The sequence below is a fragment of the Betta splendens genome, chromosome 10 (assembly GCF_900634795.4).
Source record: "Betta splendens chromosome 10, fBetSpl5.4, whole genome shotgun sequence".
Taxonomy (NCBI): domain Eukaryota; kingdom Metazoa; phylum Chordata; class Actinopteri; order Anabantiformes; family Osphronemidae; genus Betta; species Betta splendens.
In genome coordinates, this window is record NC_040890.2 from 5,723,035 (window position 1) to 5,745,018 (window position 21,984).

General features: G+C 41.8%; 2 protein-coding genes across 8 annotated transcripts in view; both read left to right on the plus strand.

Moving 5' to 3' along the window:
* Positions 1-12,627, plus strand: part of il1rapl2 (interleukin 1 receptor accessory protein-like 2) — a 260,188-nt gene extending 247,561 nt beyond the window's left edge. For 4 of the 7 annotated variants that reach the window (XM_041072694.2, XM_029165858.3, XM_041072696.1 and 1 more), the window contains 10 exons: positions 1,799-1,939; positions 3,261-3,321; positions 4,766-4,875; positions 7,771-7,916; positions 8,052-8,129; positions 8,227-8,343; positions 9,564-9,686; positions 9,956-10,195; positions 10,329-10,359; positions 10,633-12,627. In XM_041072694.2, coding sequence (XP_040928628.1) covers positions 1,799-1,939; positions 3,261-3,321; positions 4,766-4,875; positions 7,771-7,916; positions 8,052-8,129; positions 8,227-8,343; positions 9,564-9,686; positions 9,956-10,195; positions 10,329-10,359; positions 10,633-10,721 — 1,136 coding nt within the window. In that variant the 3' untranslated portion in view covers positions 10,722-12,627. The remainder of the gene's footprint in view (positions 1-1,798; positions 1,940-3,260; positions 3,322-4,765; positions 4,876-7,770; positions 7,917-8,051; positions 8,130-8,226; positions 8,344-9,563; positions 9,687-9,955; positions 10,196-10,328; positions 10,360-10,632) is intronic. The other 3 variants (XM_041072692.2, XM_041072693.2, XM_029165859.3) reach the window with 3 other exon arrangements.
* A 3,238-nt stretch (positions 12,628-15,865) lies between these two features.
* Positions 15,866-21,667, plus strand: LOC114864881 (beta-1,3-galactosyltransferase 1-like). The gene is made up of 4 exons (XM_029165881.3): positions 15,866-16,028; positions 16,807-16,975; positions 19,719-19,994; positions 20,139-21,667. Exons 1-4 carry the CDS (start codon positions 16,006-16,008, stop codon positions 20,733-20,735), a joined length of 1,065 nt encoding a protein of 354 aa, XP_029021714.1. The 5' UTR covers positions 15,866-16,005; the 3' UTR covers positions 20,736-21,667.
* The last annotated feature ends 317 nt before the right edge of the window (positions 21,668-21,984 follow it).

A 21,984-nucleotide genomic window follows, 5' to 3' on the forward strand; every position in this document is an offset into this window, starting at 1 on the left:
GCGTGCGTGCGTGCGTGCGTGTGTGTGTGTGTGTGTATTTGACACAGTAATAGATCACATTTCCTGTGGCGTCATACACCAGCCACATGCTATTAATCTCCCCTACACGCCGACAGCCTATGATAGCGCTATCATTTATTTTCTCACATGTACACACACAATCTGAGCGCTTGTATGTGTGTTTGTCTAGCATGCTGGCATGAGGTTATCTGTCTCTCTCAGGCATGACAATGTACACTGTGTTAAGGCTTCATTGTGTGTTTTGCCTCTGTACACTCTGCAGTAGATTATTGGGCGAGTGGTTCTCTGGGTTTTTATCAGTTCTTTCTTTGATGCCAGTTTTCACCTACATCGCAGATTCGCTGCTGACTCTTGAAAGTATTAATTCTTGATCTCCATGAAAACCCTCTATGTTTGTCCTTGCAGAATAAATGTAAATAGTGATTATGCATATGCAGACATGTGACAGCATTTTCATGCCTGATTAAATATACAAACTACTATTGCCCAATCCTAGATTGGGCAATAGTAGTTCAAATATGGAAAACATCCCCCTTAATATTCTCCCTACAGGAAGTGGGTTTAGGGAGATTGTTGTTTGTCATCAGATCACCACAAATTAGTGAATTTACCTTAAAACCCATGTGGCCCATGTAAAAATAATAATCCTAACCAGGGAAGCTCTGTTGTTGAATTGTTCCTTCTATACCAGCCTTCTATTGAGACCAGCCATATTCCTTCTACAGCATCTCCTAGGTTCAGCCAGGTCCTCCCAATGACCACGGTGTGATGCTCCATCCTGTTTCTTTAGAGATCCTCCCGTGTGACACACTTTTTTTTCTTTGGCTGTTGTTTGTGTTGCCATCATCGACTTTCGTTTCCTCGGATCCTTTGACAATGTACAATATGTTAAAAACATCATATATAGTAGCATAGCAGTCATTTTGCAATGTGATGCTTTTTTAACAGTCCCATTTCCAACACTACAGACAGTGGGGTTGCTGTGTGTTTTACCACTCTGTTGGAGGTGTGGTCTGTTGAATGTCACATCTTTGCAGACCCTCTATATTACTGAACATTGCTACCTGTGAGGAGGCTCACTGACTGTACCGGGTGAGGAGTGAGACAATTATCTTTGATGTCAGTCACTAGTGTTTTTAACTGTGGAATAGTCTGACAGCTGAAGTCTCAAAGAACTCTTTCTCTACAGCATCATCATCAACTGGTCCACATCAAAAAAGAGTAGCCACACCTACAAAGGGCTGCAGAGTGGTTTATTAAAGCAATGTTAAATTAGCACTTTTAGCTACGCTATCATCAAAACACCGCCTCATTGAGCTTTCATTAAACATTAATTCAGCTGCTCACCTTTAACATCCTTGTTGTAGTAGTGAAAAGATAATAACTCTGAGTAATGGCTGCAAACTACCAATCATTGTTACTTCCTGATTAATCATGAGCTGCTTTGTGGCCTTGAAGAAGATCATGCCTGATCCCATTCAGTTCATTTGCAGAACTAGCGGGCACTCTACACAAACGTTTTTTAAATGGAATCATCTCTGACACAAATGAAATGAAACCCTAATATCATGTGAATTTTAAGTTTTTAGTCATGAAAAGAAAAAAAAAATGTTTTATTTTAAATAGCTCATTTTGCAGCATTAAAAGGCTACATTTATAAACTGATCTTCAGTCACACACAGCTTTAACACTTTAACACTGTTCTCTCTTCGGCAGTTATATTGTATTTCCAGACGGGAGTCCTGTGTAAACCTCCTGTATTCTTACTCTACTGTAGATATGTATCGCCTGGAGCTGGCTGGTGGTCTTGGGGTCATATTGCTACTGCTGGGAGTCCTGACAGCACTTTATAAGTGTTACAACCTGGAGATCATGCTCTGCTACAGGAGACACTTCGGCAGTGATGAAACTGAAGACGGTAAACCTCTCTTAGGGCTCACTCGCACTACAGGATAAAAACGTAATACAATAGGGATCAAACACAAGCTCTGCGAGATAGTTACAGCTTACATGAGCCTGATGCACACGCGGCAGCAACAAGAGCACATCACTAGCAACAGCCAGGCAGCAGTCAGCTGCATCTCTGTAAGGCTGCAATGAAGGCATGGTCACAAAAGACACATTAACTCAAGTTTAGCTCAAAGAAAGCAATGAAGGCTCCAGCTTTCAGCTGACTGAACTTTCAAATTATTTCAGATGATTGTTGTTTTTTGACAGTTGTAAATAAAAAAAATAAATGGCAACTTAGCAACAAAGAGAAAGAAAATGACAAAGAAGCAAGTTTGTAGAATTGATTGAAAGTATAGATTTTAACTCCTGTCCTGAGTCCTGAGTCTCATTTTGTCGCTTGGTCTTACTGAGCTCGAGTGCCCAGAGATGATTTGCTGAACGATTGGACGACTGTGTCCAACGGGGGCATTGATCAGAAAATGTCCTCACCCTTAAGCACTTTGTATCCTGCGTGGTGAAATAAAGCTGCTACAAAAACAATTGAAATGCTCATTTTGTTTAAACAATCAGATAATCACATCTATGTCCAGTACTTTTAATCACCTCTGTGGAAGGAATCAGTGAACAGCCAGTTCATGTCTGATCTCTGAATGTGTGATATAACAGGACCCAGACTTTCATCCAAACTTTCCAGGCATCAGTGCATAGAGCTCCCCAACGGGTTGTGGGGTCATCCACCTACTGTGGATGCGTTCTGCTAGAATTCAGATGAGCTTTAATGTTCCTCTGTGGCAGCAGTGGTCCTAACCTCACTGCTGCCTGGCGCCTGATAAGTGCCCAGAGTGGGCTCATGATAACTGTCTACTGTGCTGGAGTGAGAGAGGCCTGCGGGTGTTTAGGTGTGACTTGTTCCGGGCTTCTGTGAATTAACTGAGTCCAGAGCCCAGAGCTTACTACACCTAATGCATGAAGTAATAAAGGTGAAAGGTACGCCAGAACATTTAAAACTTTTTGGAGTTGCCTTTAATTGTATATTTGATGACGCAGTACAATGAGACACACAGAGAAAAAACAGCAGGGGGTTGATTATTTTTTAAATACACAGTATCATCAAGATAAAAACCTTAGTTTTATTGTCTCAATAATTCCATGCTGCTCCCAGTTGTGAGTTTAGAGTTCCTATAATTAGGGTGTGCTTCAATTAAATGTCACTTCAAAGACAAAATGCTGAGACGACAGCACGCCCTGTACCTGTTTCTCATTTCTGCTGGATTTCTCTCTCTTCACAGATAATAAAGAGTACGACGCCTACCTGTCCTACACTAAGGTGGACCTGGACTCTTTGGGCAGGTTTGTAATCTCAGTATTCACTAGTCCGAGTTGGTTCTCAATGCAACAGACCACACCTGATGATGCTGGCCTGCAGTCATCATGTGTGGTCAGCCTTTGAGATGAGCCCTTGTTTCTTTTGAGCCAGCCATGTGCAGACCTGAAGTCCTGCTTGTTTTTGCACACGTGTGATTTATTTACTGTGCTTTGGAGACAATGGAAGCTAATTTGTCTAGCTTCTTCAGCCCCAAGGTTGTTTTCTAAAGGTTTTCTGAAAAATGGCATAGTTACATTCGAACGAATTTATCTTTGCAACCACAAAGTATATTTGACTGCAAATAGTGTCATAATGTAGGGGACACTTGAGATGAGATATGAGGTGTAAACCTAGTGTTACTGTTACTGTATGAATAATAGAAAAGTAAAATATTTCATTATATCTAAAGAGAAATGCACTTTTCGGATGAATATCTCCTCTAAAACAGAGGCCAGAGAGACCCCCATGAAATCGTGTCAAGTAATCATCAGTGAACATCAACTCAGCAAAAAGTTGTTCAGTACAGTGAAGCAGGCCCAAATTATAACAATTTTAATGTTTCCTAGTATGGATATTCTATATGTTTTTCCACCACTATCCACCTAAAACAGCAATAAATATATCCAAATACCACTTTCTGTACCTATACCAATTTAAACATATATAAAAGTGTTAATTCGTGTCCACCGTGTCCAAATCTGCCGCTGTGCAGGCCACTAGTCGCCGCCTAGCAACAACTGACTGTGGCCAGTGAGGTGTCTTTTTACTTATTGTCTTTTTACTCTTTTAACTTATTGTTGCTAGAGAGTAACAGAGTGAGTGAGTAACCTCCCAGAAGATAGAAATAAAAGAGAATGGGATCAGTTCACCAGTAATAGGGAGTGTGTACATAGTTTATTTAGCTAGCGCTTAGCTTAGCATATGTCATTCTTTGGCTCACAACCTACTACGTGTGATAGATAGCAAGCTTTGGTGCATATCTTTAGATTCCTTTAAATTAGAGCTTTTATTTGAGCCCTTGTTTATATGTGTTGCATAAAGTATTACAGCGGTAGACCCAAAAATGTGTCGCAAGCTAGTCCAAGGCTATCTATAATGCTAACTACATGCCAACGGTGTACTGTATCGTATCCTTGTGCATGTTTGATTCACATGAATGAAACTTATATAGTGTTGTAGCCCTGACTCTGCTGTTTATTTTGATGTTAAACATGTCTATAGTCATATAGTCAGCCATTTGAACCCCAAGGACACCAAATTTGGACCTGGTTCTCGATACATTAGCTTTAACCTATAGTATGTGTGTGTATTCTTTAAAGGTAAACTACAGTAATGCAACCAGATACAGGTCATAGCTTCAGATTGAAAGCCATATATTTTATCAACAGCTATAAATGTTAATGCTTGTGTGTTTGTCCATCCCTGCAGGACGAGCAGCGATGAGGAAACGTTTGCTTTGGAGATTTTGCCTGATGTTTTAGAAAAACATTATGGATACAAACTGTTTTTACCAGACAGAGATCTAATACCCAGCAGTAGTAAGTATTAACTTATGTTTGTATAATTTTTATATTTTATAGATTGATAGATATAGATATCATCCCTATGACCCTAAGACACACACAGACACCCTGGATCTCTAAGGCCAATGTGACCCCCAATACTCAAGCATTCTGTCAGAATAAATATGAATAAATGCAGATCTTGATCATATCTCACTTACAGACAAAATGCACACACACACACACACACATACACACACACACACACACACACACACACACACACACACAAACACACACACACACATTGACATAATATCTTCCCTAGCCCCTAACCATCACAACTAAAGGCAAACGTCTAAACCTTGCTCTAATCTGAACCAAAACTCAGTTCTAACCTTAGACCTAAAATCACATCAAAGCTGTGGGGCCCAGCCACTTTGATGTAACCGCAAGGACACACACACGCAAAAACCTCCTGTCTTTGACAACACACGCATGCACGCACGCACACACAGTCTTGCACCTGTTGATGCGGTCACCGTTCGAACATATGAACATTATTACTTTATTAGAGCTTGGCTGCTTCAGGAGCTGCTTACTGCGTCCGCACTGTAAAGTGTTGTTCTTGCTCGTCTGCGATTTTACTGGCAGCAAAGACAGTGAATAGAGAGCATTTCAGTCTGAATCTATTGCTGTTCATCAGTTTCACACACTGTTTGTCACATAAACACACATGTAAATATAAATATACAAATAAAATGCATGCATGTATACTTGTACAATAGAAGAAAACATTAAAGGTGCAGTGGTCAGTATTTTATCATCAGTTGTAACAACCCTGAGTCAATTCAAAGTAAGAAGAAATGTAGGTTTCATTTGTTTTTAAGCAACATGAAGTTATTTATTTAATTATATTAGCACTTAACAAAGTAACAGAGTTGCAGTAGATCTTAAGGTAGATTACAGGTAGGGGATGTAAAGAAAAGATGAAGTTTTTTGTCTGAGAGTAAAAAGAGTCCTGGCTATAAAGCTGAGATACTAAAAGCTAAAGCCTGGTCTAACTACTGATTGGCTACTGTAGATGCAGATATCTGCTTCTGGTACTAGATGATGGGGTGGAACCCAGAGCTGAAGCTGTCCACCAATCATCAGCAGGCGCTTGAGCATCCTAGATTTTGCATGGAAGATTATCATGGTGTATATTTTTGAGATTACTTAACATTTTGGCACAAAGTACTGGTAATGAATAAAACGGTTCCTAATGAAATCAAGTCTGATGCATACATTATTTTACTTTTAGCCCAAATTGTGTCTTCTCCACAGGATAACACTCGTGGCATGCATAATATAAAAGGTTAAAAAAAGTCATGTACTGTATCTTCCTGCAGTGAGGCTTCCTTTCTGTCCCCTGAATCCATCCAACACACTGCTGTGCTTTCACGTCATGTTGCGTATGTTTTGAGGGTTACACAATGTGAAAATCAGACCAAATGAGTGAATCATAGACACAAAGAGCTGCCTTTTCTTTGCTCGCCAAGCCACTCACAGAGCAACGCTGCAATGAAACTAAATAACACCATTCAATTATCCACTCCATTAGCCTTCCAAAGTGAACAAGAGAGCGAGAAACAAACAACGAGGACTGAAAAAGGTGACGGCACCAGGTCATTAGTTTGTGTTGTCCTTCCTTAATTGATTTACATAATCCTGGAAAATAGAGAGCATGAAAAGGAAGCAAGAGGCAGGACAGAGGAGGGAAGGTTAAGTGTGAGGGCCTAAGAGCATCGCTGACGACAGGAAAAAACAAACCAGATGAGAAAGAGAGAGAGAGAGAAAGGAAGTTAATTTTTGGGATGTTCTGTCCTATTTGTGCTTCTGAAATTGACCGTGAAATTGCAGTGTGTTGATGGCGAGTCCCTGTCATTAATTCAGTTAGCGAGTGAGGAGACGGCGAAGCAGAGAGAGACATAAAGAGGGAGGGAATCTGTCGTTGGGCGAGCGCACAGTCGTCAGGCGTCTTCAGTAACTACACGTTTGAGAAATAATGAGCAATTTCTGTGATTCATGTTGCAAAACACATTGAAAATGTCACAAGTAAATCATTCGAGCCGTGGCCTTGTGGGGAAGTTCAAACTGAAGCAACAGCTCCACAGCGAGGACGCGGGCGGTGAAGTCCCTCTGTCCTCCTGTCCGACTCGCAGCATCTCCACCTGCGCCGCCCGACTCGCCTTCCACGCGGCATCACCTGCCCTCCTCCCCTCCTCAGGTTCACATTTCAGTAAAAGCTGACGCTGGCTGACTTCACAGCGCCGCGTGTCACAGCCAGAAATCTCACACAAGCATTTCTGTCACTCTGCTGCAAACTCCCATCAGTCACAGCAGTCATTTATGAACATAACGACTTGACAGATGCAGCCAGCGAAGGGGGAGGTGCAGTGTGAGCCGTATATGGAGCATTACCTTCTATACTGACATGTTAAAACTTAATTTGATGCCCCCTGAATGTAGAAGAAAGAAAACCTAACTCACAATAATGTGTGTTGAATCAGAACGCAGGCATTAAAAAACGCCTCTCTGCTTCTTCCAATTGATGACAAATATGTCAGGAGTCTGAAGATTAACAGCTTCAGACTCTGCAGCCTGTTATTTACTCCAGTGCACGTGTTTGCACATTTCTGTGTGTTTGTCCTGCACATGTTGGAACACGCATCCTAAACCCAAACACGGAGCTGCAGGAGCTATACGGTCATTAGAAACTCAACAATGAAGCATTTGCACCTACAAGCACTTACACATTTCCAATTTCAGCTTGAATTCTCGTGCAGGTTCTTTAAGTAATGGTGAATGAAACAAAGACAAAGGCCTCTGTTTCGATTGAGACTTGCAGATGTGTACATCATTCCATTCTGTTCCATCTGACCCCCCCAGCCTACATTGAGGACTTGGCTCGCAGCGTCGAGCAGAGTAGACGTCTGATCATCATTCTGACTCCGGAGTTCGTGGCCAAAAGAGGATGGAGCATCTTCCAGATAGAGACACGCCTCCACTCTATGCTGGTCACTGGAGAGATAAAGGTAAGACTCATCAAGTGTGAATGTCAATGTCTTTTATCTGCTTTTCTGGCTTCGCTGCTTCGTGTAGTACAATGTCACCCACAGCAACCTTTCCTTCCATTTATAACACGTTTACTTCTGTAATTCTGCCTCTAGGTGATCATGATAGAGTGTGCAGACCTGAAGAATGTCATCAACTACCAAGAGGTGGAGGCCCTTAAACACACGATCAAGGTACCCAGCGGTGGGGTGGTCTGAAGGGCATCACACACCACCAGCAGGCTGGATTTGTTCGCCAATAAGACAGTTCCTCATTCTTCCACCTCCGCAGGTTCTATCCATCATTAAGTGGAGGGGGCCTAAGAGCAACGAGCTGTCGTCTAAGTTTTGGAAACAGGTGGTGTATGAGATGCCTGCAAAACGCAGGGAGACGCTGTCCAGGCGCCAGGTACCATTCAAAAAAGTCTCAAAACTGTTTTTACATTGTAGTTTTCAATTCACATCAAACACCAGTATAGAAATCATGCACCACTGTGGTGGAAATTTTCCATAAAGAAGTAGATGAGAGAGAGTTGTCCTTTTGTGCGATTTATTGAAATAATAAAGAAAATAAAAATAATGGGGAAAGCAAATAAAATGCATGGATGTTGATCGTGCACATCAACAAACCAAAAACCAGCTGGGGAGATCAGTGCACACACCACGAAGGTGTGATGCAAAGAGCCCACGATCCTAAAGTTACTTCTGCCTTTTAGCTTCTCTGTCTGACTAGGGTGGAATGTCTTTCTAACCCAATCAAATTACATGCACCATCTCCTCCCTGTTGCAGTGTGTGTGAAGATATTTACATTCTCACACCTGCATCGCTGACGTCCAACTATCTGTGAGAAAGGAGCACCAAGTCTCAACAGACAGAGACACAACTCCCCGACCTTGGGTTTGGGAGCTAGAGTTGAGAGTCTATCAGGCAGAGACAACCATTGAACAATCTAGGTCAAATGTCAAATGCATACAGTAAGACAAAACATAAGATATTAATTGCAGAACATAAGTCATAACTCGTATAATAACTGCAAAGAAATAAGGAAGAGACAATTTTTCCCATAACAACCACTCACTACAATGAAGCGGAGTTGTGAGTGACCATGTCTTGCTTCATGTCTAATGTGGGGATGTACAGAGGTTAGAGGTTAGGATTTTGTTGCTTGCTGTACAAGCTACTGTGCATGTGTGTTTGTCAGTGTTTCAGAGAAGTAGCGGTGAGAGAGATAAGAGAGTGTGGCCAAGGTTCAAGCTGTGTGAAACGATGAAACCAGAAACCGAGCCGAAACAGGAAGTTTCATTACACTGCATACAGCTTAGAGCGCCTTCGGGTTTCACTCTTCACTCAAACCATAACCAACCTCATAGGAGGTCCACCTGCGGCATAAAGACCCAGCTGTTCATGTGTCACACCCTTTGAATGTCGGGGGACTGTGCTTCTTTAGCCCATCTTACTAAAGCTAATGCAGATCATTTGTGCAGGACAGAGGAAAACAGTTCACAACAAATGCTTCATTCTGTTTTTATATGCAACAATAGTATTTTAACGTTCATCTACAGTACATTCATTTCAACGTTGCAATGAAGTGAATCAGTCTGCATGGAGCTAAGTGTTTGTGTCAACAGGTGATGGACTCTGGTGAACAGGGCCTCTTTGGCGACCTACAGACCACCGTCTCCACTATTGCCATGACGACCACCTCTGCCTCCCTAGCGCCCCCCAATGAGAATCGCCATGGACATCATCAGGTCAGCTGATCCGAGCGGCGTTATTCTTATACTGTAGGTGTATAGATGAGACCCAGCAGGCACCTTTACAACTGGTAGACGAAGCTACCAAATTACTACAACTACCGCTTTTTCTCACATTCTCTACGAAGAAAAAACCCAACTGCCTTTGATTATTATCACAAAATTTGCATCATAGATCATAATCTGTAGGTCTTTTTAGTCTTATTACGAATAAATATGAATGAACTGTATATTATTAACCTCAACGTGATGTATTATCGCCACAGGTTGCCTTGGCGACAGAGATCCCTGATTACAACCAGATGACCTTGCCGCTTGGAGGGGGACACACAGCCACGGCAGCGCAAATGAGGCATTTCTGCCGCAGCTACGAGTTCCAGCTTCCCCCACAGCCTTCGTCTCTGTCGCCTCCCCTTCCGCCTCCTCCCACCATGCAATTCTCCACTCTGGGCCCCGGGGGGCGCCACGTCTACTGCAACATCCCCATGACGCTGCTGAATGGACAGGTGGGAGAAAGGACAATGCCACCAGCATTGCATTGCTCTTTGTGAGGGTTTGATGCATCCAGTGTATGCGTTTATGTGCATGTACCCAAGATCTTTGAACACCTTAAAAATAAAACCCCTCTTTTCTCCCCAGGCGTTCAGAGCAGTTCACTGGGGAACAAGAGGTCTGTTTGGATAAAAGACAATGTGCAAAGAAAATAATATCTTCATTTTATCCAACCTCACTTATGTCTGCAAGGCTGGGAACTAGTTCCATAGTAGTATGCATCTGTATATTTGAAGCATGGTTCACTACTGGCATGCAATAGCAGTGTTTATTAAATTGCACATCGGCGTACAGCTGTTTTTTGTTTACCTTTTTTAACTGTGTTATTTTGTGAAGTAGTGGATTGTGGGAGATTCCTCCTTGAATGACATGTACGCTCTGTGTTTCCCAGGTGTCTCAGAGCAGTACGTTGGGGAAAAAGCCAGAACTCCACCTGAACAGCACCTTCGTGCCGCTCACCAGCAGAGAACTAAGCTCTGACATCTGGTAGAAGGACGGTTCAACTGGTACTGGAGTAACAGATCACAGACTGCCTCGCCAGTGGCCCTGGACTCATTGGTCAACTGGTTTTCACTGGGTTTTTGTAACGTGTACAGGTTTGGCGTCATGAGAGACTGGTGATGGACATGATGCAGGCTGGATTTGGACTCGCTGGAACCACAGACTGTTTGAAAACTGCAGAAGGATGCGACTGACAGTGCTTGGGTGAACTGGATGCCGACTTCTCAGACAGCGGGGTTCAGGATAAAAAGCTGCTCACTACTCATAGAACTACCATCTACAGACGGCTGTGTAAGATGAGTAGACCTGACCGTGTGGAGGAAAGTAGCAAAGAATGTGATTGGAGTTTCTAGATGACTATGGACCTTGATCTCGTATCCACAGCCAACGTTGCCCGCTGTCAAATGACACAAAGTTGGACTTGGGAGCACAAAAAACTGAGAAATCTCAGCTACCCTCGCTGTGAAAACCAGCGGAACAATGACGGTCTACTGACAAACTAAAAGTAGCGCGAATGCCTGGTGATTTTGTTGTAGTTGAGTTCTCCAGGCTCCAGCTACCTGTTGACTGGTTGGCTCGTCAGCAAGCGAGGCGGACTTCATGCAATGACTACGATCAGACCACCTTAAAACAACAAGTCAACCTCTTAAAATACAACTGCTATACTGTAGTTAGCTGTAACTGTAGATGGCCGCACAGACTGGCTCTTAGTAGCTGAACAGGTCGACTTAGCAGGAACAGATTCCAGCCGGAGCCTCAGAGCGAGAGGAGATAAATAAAGCAATGGCTGAGTTTTCTGAGCTTACTTACTGGGAACGCACAGTTAGCATCAGGAGAAGCTACAGTAGCTGGTTGTATAAACTAGTGGGCTAAAAGGCTAGTTAGGACAAAACCAGCCTACTCCTCATGTTGTAACCCAGTAAACAGGAGCTAGTCAACTCATCAAAAGGCCAAGTCTCTTTAAGCACCAAGCTGAAGCAGAAAACACTCGGCTTTTTCTATTTGCATGAACCACCGGTTTAGATAAAAAATAATAATCTGTTAAACATAGATAAAACAGTAAAGAACATGATCATATTTTGAAGCCTCATTTACCAGGGCAGGAAAGCAACCATCTTGTGTTGATGCATATTTGCTTCCTGTCTGGCCATGAAGGAACGATCAAACACCGAGAAAGGGAAAAAAGGAGGTGTCCCTCCAAAACCAGTTTAGTTATTTATATCCGTTTTATTTACAGTTTTATCCTTTTAAAAATTTGGTGACAGTTTTTACCGGATTAAGTTTTTAATGTTTGTTTGCTATAATAATATCTGTACAGCTTGCATAACTTATGCATAAATCTACTCATGACAGTGACATGTTCCGTACGTCATTCGTTAACGCTCACATCACGCGTGTGTGACTCAGAATCTTCTTTTATTGTCATCCTTTACATCGTTTTGTCTATAAGGATAGAGGGAAAAAGGGGAAGGGAAATGTGAATGAATGGATGAATGAATGGATGAATGAACAAATGAATCTGGGATCAAGACTACTTACAGTCAAAGGGGGCTTCACTGGACAATGAGCCAGATTCTGAGCTGAACCAGAACACATTCTTCTTTGTGAGCTTTAAGAAATCAAAATTATTACCATCATATTTAAGCAAAGTAAATAATGTTTTCAATTTACACAAGCTACTGTCATTGTCTTATTAGAACCAATGAATTCTGGATATTTGACATTGTTTGATACAATAATGAATTATTTCAGTTATTATATTCGATGGCAATATAAAGTATAGTGGTCGTCCTTTTAATTTCTGATCTTTTTTTCCACAATTCTTTGGATATATTGGTTGAAATAATTTAACTGAAAGCAAATAAAAATTATGAGTTTGTTTTTATGTTTGAGTTGTTTGTGGTTTGACAGAATTCACCTGTATTTAGGCTTCTTCCTCCATGTCTGTTTGTGTCACCAACTCTCTTACAGTCAGCAGCGTATGAAATATGACGAGTTGTTAAACCTGCAGTGAATAGTAACAAATAAAACCTCATTTTGCAGTCAAACTAACCAAAGAAAAACGAGCCAAACTAAACCTTGCTCCGTCGCAGTTGTCCACAAAGGTCATCGACCTTCACATTAACCCAGGGGACAGAGGTTTTATCTCATCGGCACCTTTTTTCAATGCTACGTCATTGGCATTTCTGGTTTACTTTGGATGTCTTAAAATAAGAAATGATATCTGTATATCATTAACGCATTTCCTGTGGCTGTAAACTGCTCGTCAGACCTTTTAACCTATTAACATGTGAAGATTCACAGTTACAGACAATGTTCCCTCTAATTTTTCATGTGTCTGAGCGAACACGTAAACCCCCTGAGCGATCCCTTGAACCACGGTGAGCGACATCACACATGTGCACCTTGGTCACACCAGCATTGCATCCATCCAGTGTGTTTGTTGATGTCAAATTACAGCATTTACATTTGTGTTAGAATACCAATTCAAAGACTATATAAATTAAACTTCCAGTGTTGAGGCGGGGGGTTGAACATCAGACCTTCTCTCCTTACCTGTAACTGCCTGCTCTGACTCGCCCTCTGCCTCATATCGAATGAAGGCAATTACGTGCAATTTCATTTTGACTGATACTACTTTACTTGCTATACAACACACACGTGGAGGCGCACACTCCAAAAATACTTTGAGCAGACAAGGGAACTTTTGATAACTCGGATATTTTGTTACCTACAACAGAAGCCAAACGCTCCAGTGACCGAAGCGAGGAACTGTCTGACTGCTTGTGTTGGGGCGTGAGTGGGAAACACCGGAGCGGAATCGTGGAGTGACGCTGCGTGGCGTCAATTAGGACAAAGTCGTTCCTGCTACTGGGAAATCTAAAATCTAAAAAACTGTTTAAGATAAGACAAGATAGACTTTATTCATCCCACGATGGGTAAATAATTATGTCTACAGCAGCAACAGCAACAAACAGTACAGCAGTATGGAAGAATAGTAAGTAGGACAGACGGCAGCAGTATTAACTATACAAGAAAAAATAAAACTGTAATCAAGTAAATAAAGTAAAATCAAGTATAATTTTCATGTTGCCAGTGAATACCACCAATAGTATAAAAACAACAGAAAGAACAATGAAATACATGGGGTACATAATGTGTGTCACTGTAGTACTGTGTTGTACAGTCTGATGCCTGTGAGGAGCAATGACCTGCAGTAGCTCCTTCCTGCACTGTGAGTGTGTGGTGCTGAAGGAGCTGCTCAGAGCCTCTACAGTGGTGCAGGGGGTGGAGGGGTTCTCCATGATGGATGTTAGTTTACCAGCACCACCTCCTCCATGGACTCCAGTGTGCAGCCCAGGACAGGCTGAGTCTCTTCCTGTCTCTCTACTGCCCCCCGCCCAGCACACAGCTCCATACAGGACTACTGAGGCCTCCACAGTGTCATAGAAGGTCCTTAGCAGCTGTCTGCACACACCAAAGGACCTCTGTCTCCTCAGCAGGTGGAGGCCCTTCTTACACAGAGCGTACGTGTTGTTCGACCAGTCCAGTTCATTATTGAGGTGAACACCCAGGTATTTGGCAGTGTTCTCAGTGTCTGAGCCCTGGCTGTTCACCAGTGCGTTGTGGAGGAGACCTCCTGAAGTCCAGAAGCTCTTTTGTTTTGCTGGTGTTTAGGATCAGGTGGTTGTTCTCACACTAGACCACAGTCACAGATGACCCCCTGTAAACCTGCTCGTCCCCCTGATACACAGCCAACAGTGGTGGTTTCGTCTGGGAACATCTGTAGGTGACAGTGGAGTTTCAATGGATTCAATCAGGACTAGTCTGCAACTCATTAGACCTAAATAGTTTTACATTGAAGCCAACTTTATTTTGCTTCAGTTTAGGTGTCATTAGGCCTCATGATGAACTAATGAAATCAACTGTTAATATTAATGCTTTCTTCACTTCCAAAACAAAAGGACGAGAGTATTACCAAATGCTTAATATGATTTACTGACTCAGACTGAAGAGGCCTATTGACTATTTGTACTCTATGGCGTCACCTTTGTGACATACGCCTTTTACCAGCACTCGCAGGCATCTCCCCTGCTCTTACATAATGCATGTACCAGTGTTTCAGATCACCTTCTATAAATGATGTGGTCATCCTTGATACAATCACTAATTTCAGTCTGACTTTACAGTGCAGCAGTGTGAGAACAAACATTAAATGGTGTTAACAGCCTCCCTAAACATGTGGTCATTGTGATCATTTCTATGCAAAACCAAAGTGCTTGTTTCCTTCACAAAATGTACTGTATCATATAGTTTATTTAAACCGTACTGCAGCCTTCTAGCAGATTTCCTCTCGTATTCCTATAAGGTGGACTGTACGAACAGACCACAGACCTGACAGGACGGTTTCCTTACGTTCTAGCAAGGATGACAGCAGCAATTTCTGTCCTCTCAGTTCATAAACACATTAGGAGATACGCTAGAAACAAAGCTGCTCTTTAAAAAAGACAAGTTTCTTTCTGTTACAGATCATGGCACAGATACTCAAACCTAGTTCACCTTTCATATCCTGCAGCTGTACTGTACATTTGTTCATGACACAACCCCATTTTGGAGATGTTTCACTTCCCTCATTTGCGCCACGCCTTCCACGGCAGTACTTTGGGATTTATACTGTAAGTGTTCAATTGCAACACATTTATAATAATAATAATAATAATAATAATAATAATAATAATAATAATAATAATAATAATAATAAAATTAATAACAAAATAATTGAGCAAAAAATTATTAAGTCTCACATAAGAAACACAAACATCAAACTTGTTGAAAGATTAACAGGTAATCCATTGCTTTTGTTTATGGAGGCAACCAAAGACAAATAGTGTAAGTCTCAGTGGCTAAACAACAAATCTAATGTTAAAATCTAATGTGTTTGCAGATATCAACTGCTACAAAAAAGAAAAAGTGTAAACTAAGCAGTATTGGTTTCCTCTAAGAGTAAGTGTTGCAACAACAAAGCCGAGCATTTTCAGCTGGCGTGTTGAGTCACGTTGATCTTTCCAGCCTAGCCTGTAAACCGAGGGGCCATCACTTGTAGCTGTGAGTGCAGCCTACTTTGTGTGTCTGCCTGCTTGGTGTGTATCACACACCCCACCCCACCTCACCTCACACTACAATGCTGTCGGAAGCGTAAGCGGCCCCCGCACAGGAACAGACTCACTGCAACCTGTCACACGTTCTGCACTTTGTGTCAGAAATGCAGAATTCAGATGTTAAACGGTAAGTTTATCATTTTCTTTCTTTCCTGCGGCCTCTGTAGAGTCACGTGTATTAAAACAACACAGCAAAGACTATAGGTGTGTCCTAAAAACAGCTCTGTGATCAGAGAACCTTATGGTAAAGTCACCGCTGCAAAGTTTGATCACTCGACAAGAGGAAACTTATTCTTCATCGAGGAGAATGTTTAAATTTTGTCTAGTTTTTAAAAGCAGAAAGAAACCTAATAATGCAGTTAATACGAATGATGACTTACATAATATTCATACAGGTATATACAGCATCCATGCAAAAAAATGACTTGTATGGATTAGATACATATTTCTAAATTCTTTCATGAATTATTGGATGTTTTTCCACTGAGCTTAACGCTTGTGAAGTGTAACACTAGATACAAATGACTACACTGGTGTGGCTCATGTTCTCGAGCTTTTTCATGTCTGCCGTCGAACATAACAACAACCTGTCAAAGCATGTCCCTGCTGCAACGTGCACCAGCCTAGCTTCAGATGCAGGGTTGCTCCTGACATGTTCTCTACACTTCACATATGGGTTTGAACAGGAAGTAAAGATGGTGGCGCTTGATTTGACTTTGGTGAAGTAGCTGTGAGCTGCACCATCTAACACTGATTTTAAGAATCTAGCTCTGACGAACCATGAAATGAGTTTGACATCTTCTCACAAAGTTTCTTTGCTTTACAAATCTTCACACGAATGAATAAAGCAATGGCTCCTGTTGCCCGAGCGCTCATTAACCAAGCTCATGCTTTTGTCTTTGCAGTACAAAACCTCCCTGGAAAAGATTCAGACAATGGCGGTTTATTTCAGTGCTGCTGGTCTCCATTGGAATATTATTGTTTACACTCTACAATTCAAGAACTGAGAGTTTTACCCTTTTGAGGTCCAGTTTTGTGTCCAGCAAGCCTCTGACCAGTGAGGCGACGCCTGCAGTAAGTCTGTCTCATCACCTGCTTCTTCCTCGTCACTTTCCTGTTCTTAATTCTAGGCCGTTTTTTCACGTGGGCTTACGTGACGTATGCCACTTGAAGTATGGTTTCAATACATATATGTTTTGATTACGCTGTATTAAACGTAACAACATTGCAATGTTAAGGAGAGACAACATTTTTGTTAGGAAGAAGCAATGCTTCTGAATCTGTATGTATTTGAAACCCTTGACTTTGTGGACTTTCTTCACCTTAATGTTTTTTTTCTTCTGTGAGAGGAAAACTGTTAGGGAAATGAAAGTAAGTAAGAAAGAAAAAAAAAGAAAAAAGTAAGAAAATAAGTGAAACACTTACTGTAATAGACAGACTATTTTCTGAATTGAATTAAAAATGAATTAATTAAGGGGGGACAGCCTGTTACTAGGGACCAATAGCCAATTCGGAACAGCAAATACAGTCCCAACTGTATTATAGCTAAATGATTAACTTGAAGGGTGATGGTCGTACCACAGCTGCCTCAGATCAATAGTTTTGAAAAACCATACAAATAATCACAAATAACAACCAATTAAGCAATTCGCTTTATTAACCAAAATAATATTAATTTTAAATTAATACTAACTTAAAGAGATACTTACCGCTGAAAAGTAAATTGTGTTATGAAAATTGGATATTTTATTAGCCAAAATGTGCAAAAATGTTTACTATTGACGGCCTGTGTGATCCACCGGCTGCAGGGTGTGTTACTGCTCCAGTTCACAAAGGTTGGGGCATTGCTTTACATTTTTATATATTTATTTATTTATATTTATACATGTATACAGTACATGTTTTACCAGTGTGATAAAAAATACATTGTTTCTAAGTTGTTTGGCAGCTTTTTATATTAAGTCAAAGCAGACAGTTGTTAAAAAGCCACAGATTCTTCATTTAGCCAAAACCCTCTTCTTTTGTTGCTGGAAAAACAAGACGGTTGTCGCTTCCAAGAGTCTCTGTGACGATACAGTACGCGACCGGCCGATATGACCTACAAAAGGATGAAATTAAAGTAGTATTAGAATGGCTGCTAGCCAAGCTGATACACAGGCTAACGTTAGCAACGTAAGCTAACGCTAGTCCTGACAGTCCACAACACGAGAAGCAGCAGCTCATAACTGTGCTCAAACTTAACAGCACCAGCTAAAACAATAAACGGTTAAATATATTAGTTGCTCTGTGCTCATTCCACCGTTCTGGCTGTTTTTTCTGGTCTTTCTTCTGAAGCTAGTTTCAAGTGCCATTTTCTTTACAAGCAGCACAAAACAAATGATCCATAACACCTGTTCCCCCTCAGCAGTAGAATCCACAACTTCATCCAAGAGGAATCGTCAGCGGTAGATTCATTATAATGCTGCAATATTCAGTTGTGTTTCTATGGGAGCGGTGCAGACACGATGCAGCAGCTGCCGGTTCTCGGCCCACGGGCGTCGGGTGCTCTGCTCTGGACTGTTGTCCTTGCAGGCAGCCTCGTACTCCTCCATAGGCCTAACTCATCTGCGCTGCACTCTGGCCTATACAAGTAACCATGAATACCAGACTGTGCTAATACACTTTAGAGTTCACTGTATTATTGATAAACCATAGCAGGACCTCCGGCCATTGAATATTAGCGCTGTACATGTATGTGAGGAAAAATAATGGCGGACAGAGCAGTTGCGTTTCAGCAGGCTGACCCCGCCCTCTTACCACATGACCCCGCCCTCTCTCAGCATGGCCCCGCCCCCTCTCCGCCTGACCATTGCTGGTGCAGGTACAGAGAGCCAGGGCAGTTGAGAATGACCTGTTTGACGTCATCTTCAACTGCCCTGGCGACTCTATGCAGAGGAATCAATGATAATTTCTCTGCATAGATATTATGGACTATTTTGGTCACTTTATATACTACTAAATACTACTTAACATTTTAATTAAAAATTTAAAAAAAATTAGTGAAGCATTTATTTAAGTAACGCAGCAGTTCACAACTTGATATAATACTAATCTATGGTGTGTTACTTAAGGATGTGAGTTAACTGAGGTTGTACATGCATGTGTGTATAGTATAGAGCGGAAGGAAGGTGGTGAAGAATGTTCCCCCTCCCCCTTTCGCACAGGCAGCAGCCTCTGTACGCTCCTCTGTGTTTGTACATGTGTTTTTACATGATCATTGACAGGATGGCAACACGCTTTTTGTTCCTCTTTCATGTTTATCATTGACATGTGGTTTTTGATCTGAACAAATGAATTGCACTAGAAATTCCTGACTTAACTCACTTACTCTTTGTTTTAATAAATTGGAAATCAAACAAAAAATCGAACCCAAAGTTTACTGACTGACAACGAGAGCATACATTTCAGGCTAGTTATAGCTGTGAGTCTTTTGCATGACTGCTTCCATAAATATAAATATAAATCCTGCTCAGTATAGATCCATTGCTGCCTTATGAGCCCTTAAAGTTCATCACAGCTTTTGATCTTTTGCTTTGACTTTCTGTCGCTTCCTGAAAATACGTTGACTAAAAGGAAGTACACAATTTGATTAAGCATGAAAAAAACAATAACCTGGTTCCTAAAAGATGATTTATACCGTGCCAAAAAATGCCTGTTTTTAAAAGAACTGTTCTATGTATTGATCACCTAGCATAAATATGTTTGGTGAGAATAATGAACCTTGTATACAGTAAAACAGTGCAGTCAAGATCCACCACTCAATGACAGCCTTCTCCAGCTTCCACAGGTCCCCACTGGTGAGCATCCTTCATCACCGTACACCGTGCCGTACCCCCACCCCTACCACTTCACACTGGACCAGCCAAGCAGGTGCCGACAGGAAAGCCCGTTTCTGGTCCTCATGGTCCCAGTTGCACCCAGCAACCGAGAGGCGCGAGACGTAATCCGCAGCACATGGGGCACGGAGACCACAGTGATGGGCCAAGCGGTCAACCATTACTTTGTGCTGGGTCAACCCAGAGACGGAGAAAACGTGGAGCAGCTTCAGAAGCAAGTGAGTGAATTTGTTTTAGGTTCTCCTATTTTCAGATTGATCGTCTGGCTAAAGGTTCCTCAAAATGCAAGTAGAGGAGGCAGAGCTGTCTGGTCAAGTCTGTCACAAGATCTGCCTCAAGTCTTTGAATGTGTCTTGCTGCAGGTGTTGGAGGAAAGCCAGACTCATGGGGACATCCTCCAGAGCAGCTTCCTGGACAGCTACAAGAACCTCACCATCAAAACCATGGTCATGTTCGAATGGCTCACCTCTCATTGCCCCAACACCTCCTACGCCATGAAGGTGGACTCAGACATCTTCCTCAACGTGCGCAACCTGGTGGACATGCTCCTGAAATCCCCCCGCCAGCTCTACATGACCGGCGTGGTGGTGAGAGATGCTGCCGTCATGCGAAACGTTGACTCCAAATGGTTCCTGCCTGTCTCAGAATTCCCTGAGCCAAGCTACCCAACATATGCGATGGGACTGGGCTACGTCTTCTCAATGGATTTACCCCAGAAGATTGTGGAGGCCTCCTCTCACGTGAAAGCAGTTTATATTGAAGACGTGTACGTAGGACTGTGTCTCAGATACCTGGGCATTCAAGTGAGTGATCCTCCGACCGGCGGATTTGGGACGTTTAAGCCTGAAGTGACAGACAACTGTTACTGGACTAAAGTCATTACCACAATGCTATGGGACTCTAACGAGCTTAAAAACACATGGACAGCATATGAGACTCAAACCAGACAATGTCTGTGACAGAGCACTTTATTTACACGGTACATTGTTACCTCAATAACCTTGTACCAACACAGACACTGCAAATGTGAATTTCTTGCTCTGTAAAGATTCTAAATGTTAAATATTGTCTAAATAGACGGGAACACGTTATGTGTAAATATTTTGAATATTGGTGGTTCTTTGCATGTCAAATGTCCAGAGGTCGACACACTGTGTGTTAGATGATGTGTTTCTCTTATATATACATATATTTGCCTCAGGGTTCTATTTTTTTATATGTATTACCATAAAGTATATGTGACCAATGAAGTCTTGACCTGCTGATAGATGGTACAGACAGTGATGTTTAAGGACATGACAGTAGGTTTACTGCACCATAGATGCGGGGGTGCAGCACATTCCTACATCTTTAATGCACTATGCAGCGTCCTAGTGTGAATGAAAGTGTGTGATCACAGATGCTCAAAGGAAAACAGAGGACTTTGCTGGAATAAACAGTATCCTGACTGTGTTGGTTCTAATATTCCTAATGACCATATTTTCTATGAAGGATTTATAGACATTTGTGATGACTTCCAGCGAGCCCGTTACTTTTTATTTGGTTCCACTATGCATTTATCATTTTGGTGTTTGCACTTTCGAAATCAGTTGAATGAATTCCTGTGAAACCATTTGTTTCTCAATGAATTACTCATTATTAGACAAATCAATCACTACTTCACTGTGTATGACTAGCACGTTTTCCTGAAAGACCACTACTCAACAAATTGGATGTTCATAAACTAGAACAGATAATTGTGATTTCTAGATGATGTGTGTGGCATAATGTGATGCAGGAAGAATTATTGCCTCCATGTGCAGGGCAACGGATTCTTACCATCAGTTACAAACTAATGTCTGTATTTTAATACTGTAATATTTTGAATACAAATAAAGAAACTCTCTTTTTCCATCGTTTTTATGGCACATGCAACAACAGAAGCAGCCGATTCATCTGTCGGGTGTAGTAATGCTCGTATTCATAACATGCTCCTATTCTATTCACAAATAACATGGCAATGATGTTTTGTTACACACCGGTTGGGAACCGACGGGGCTTGACAAGGAACAGAAGAAAAGAGGCAGTGGAGTAAACGGTAATACAGGCCTACTACTATGGGAACCATAGCCCTCACTGAGCTTCAGTACGGCGCTTACTTCAAGTCTTCGAAAACTTCAATGTAACGGCGAAAGGCCAATTGCCACGTTTTAACTATACAAAACACAC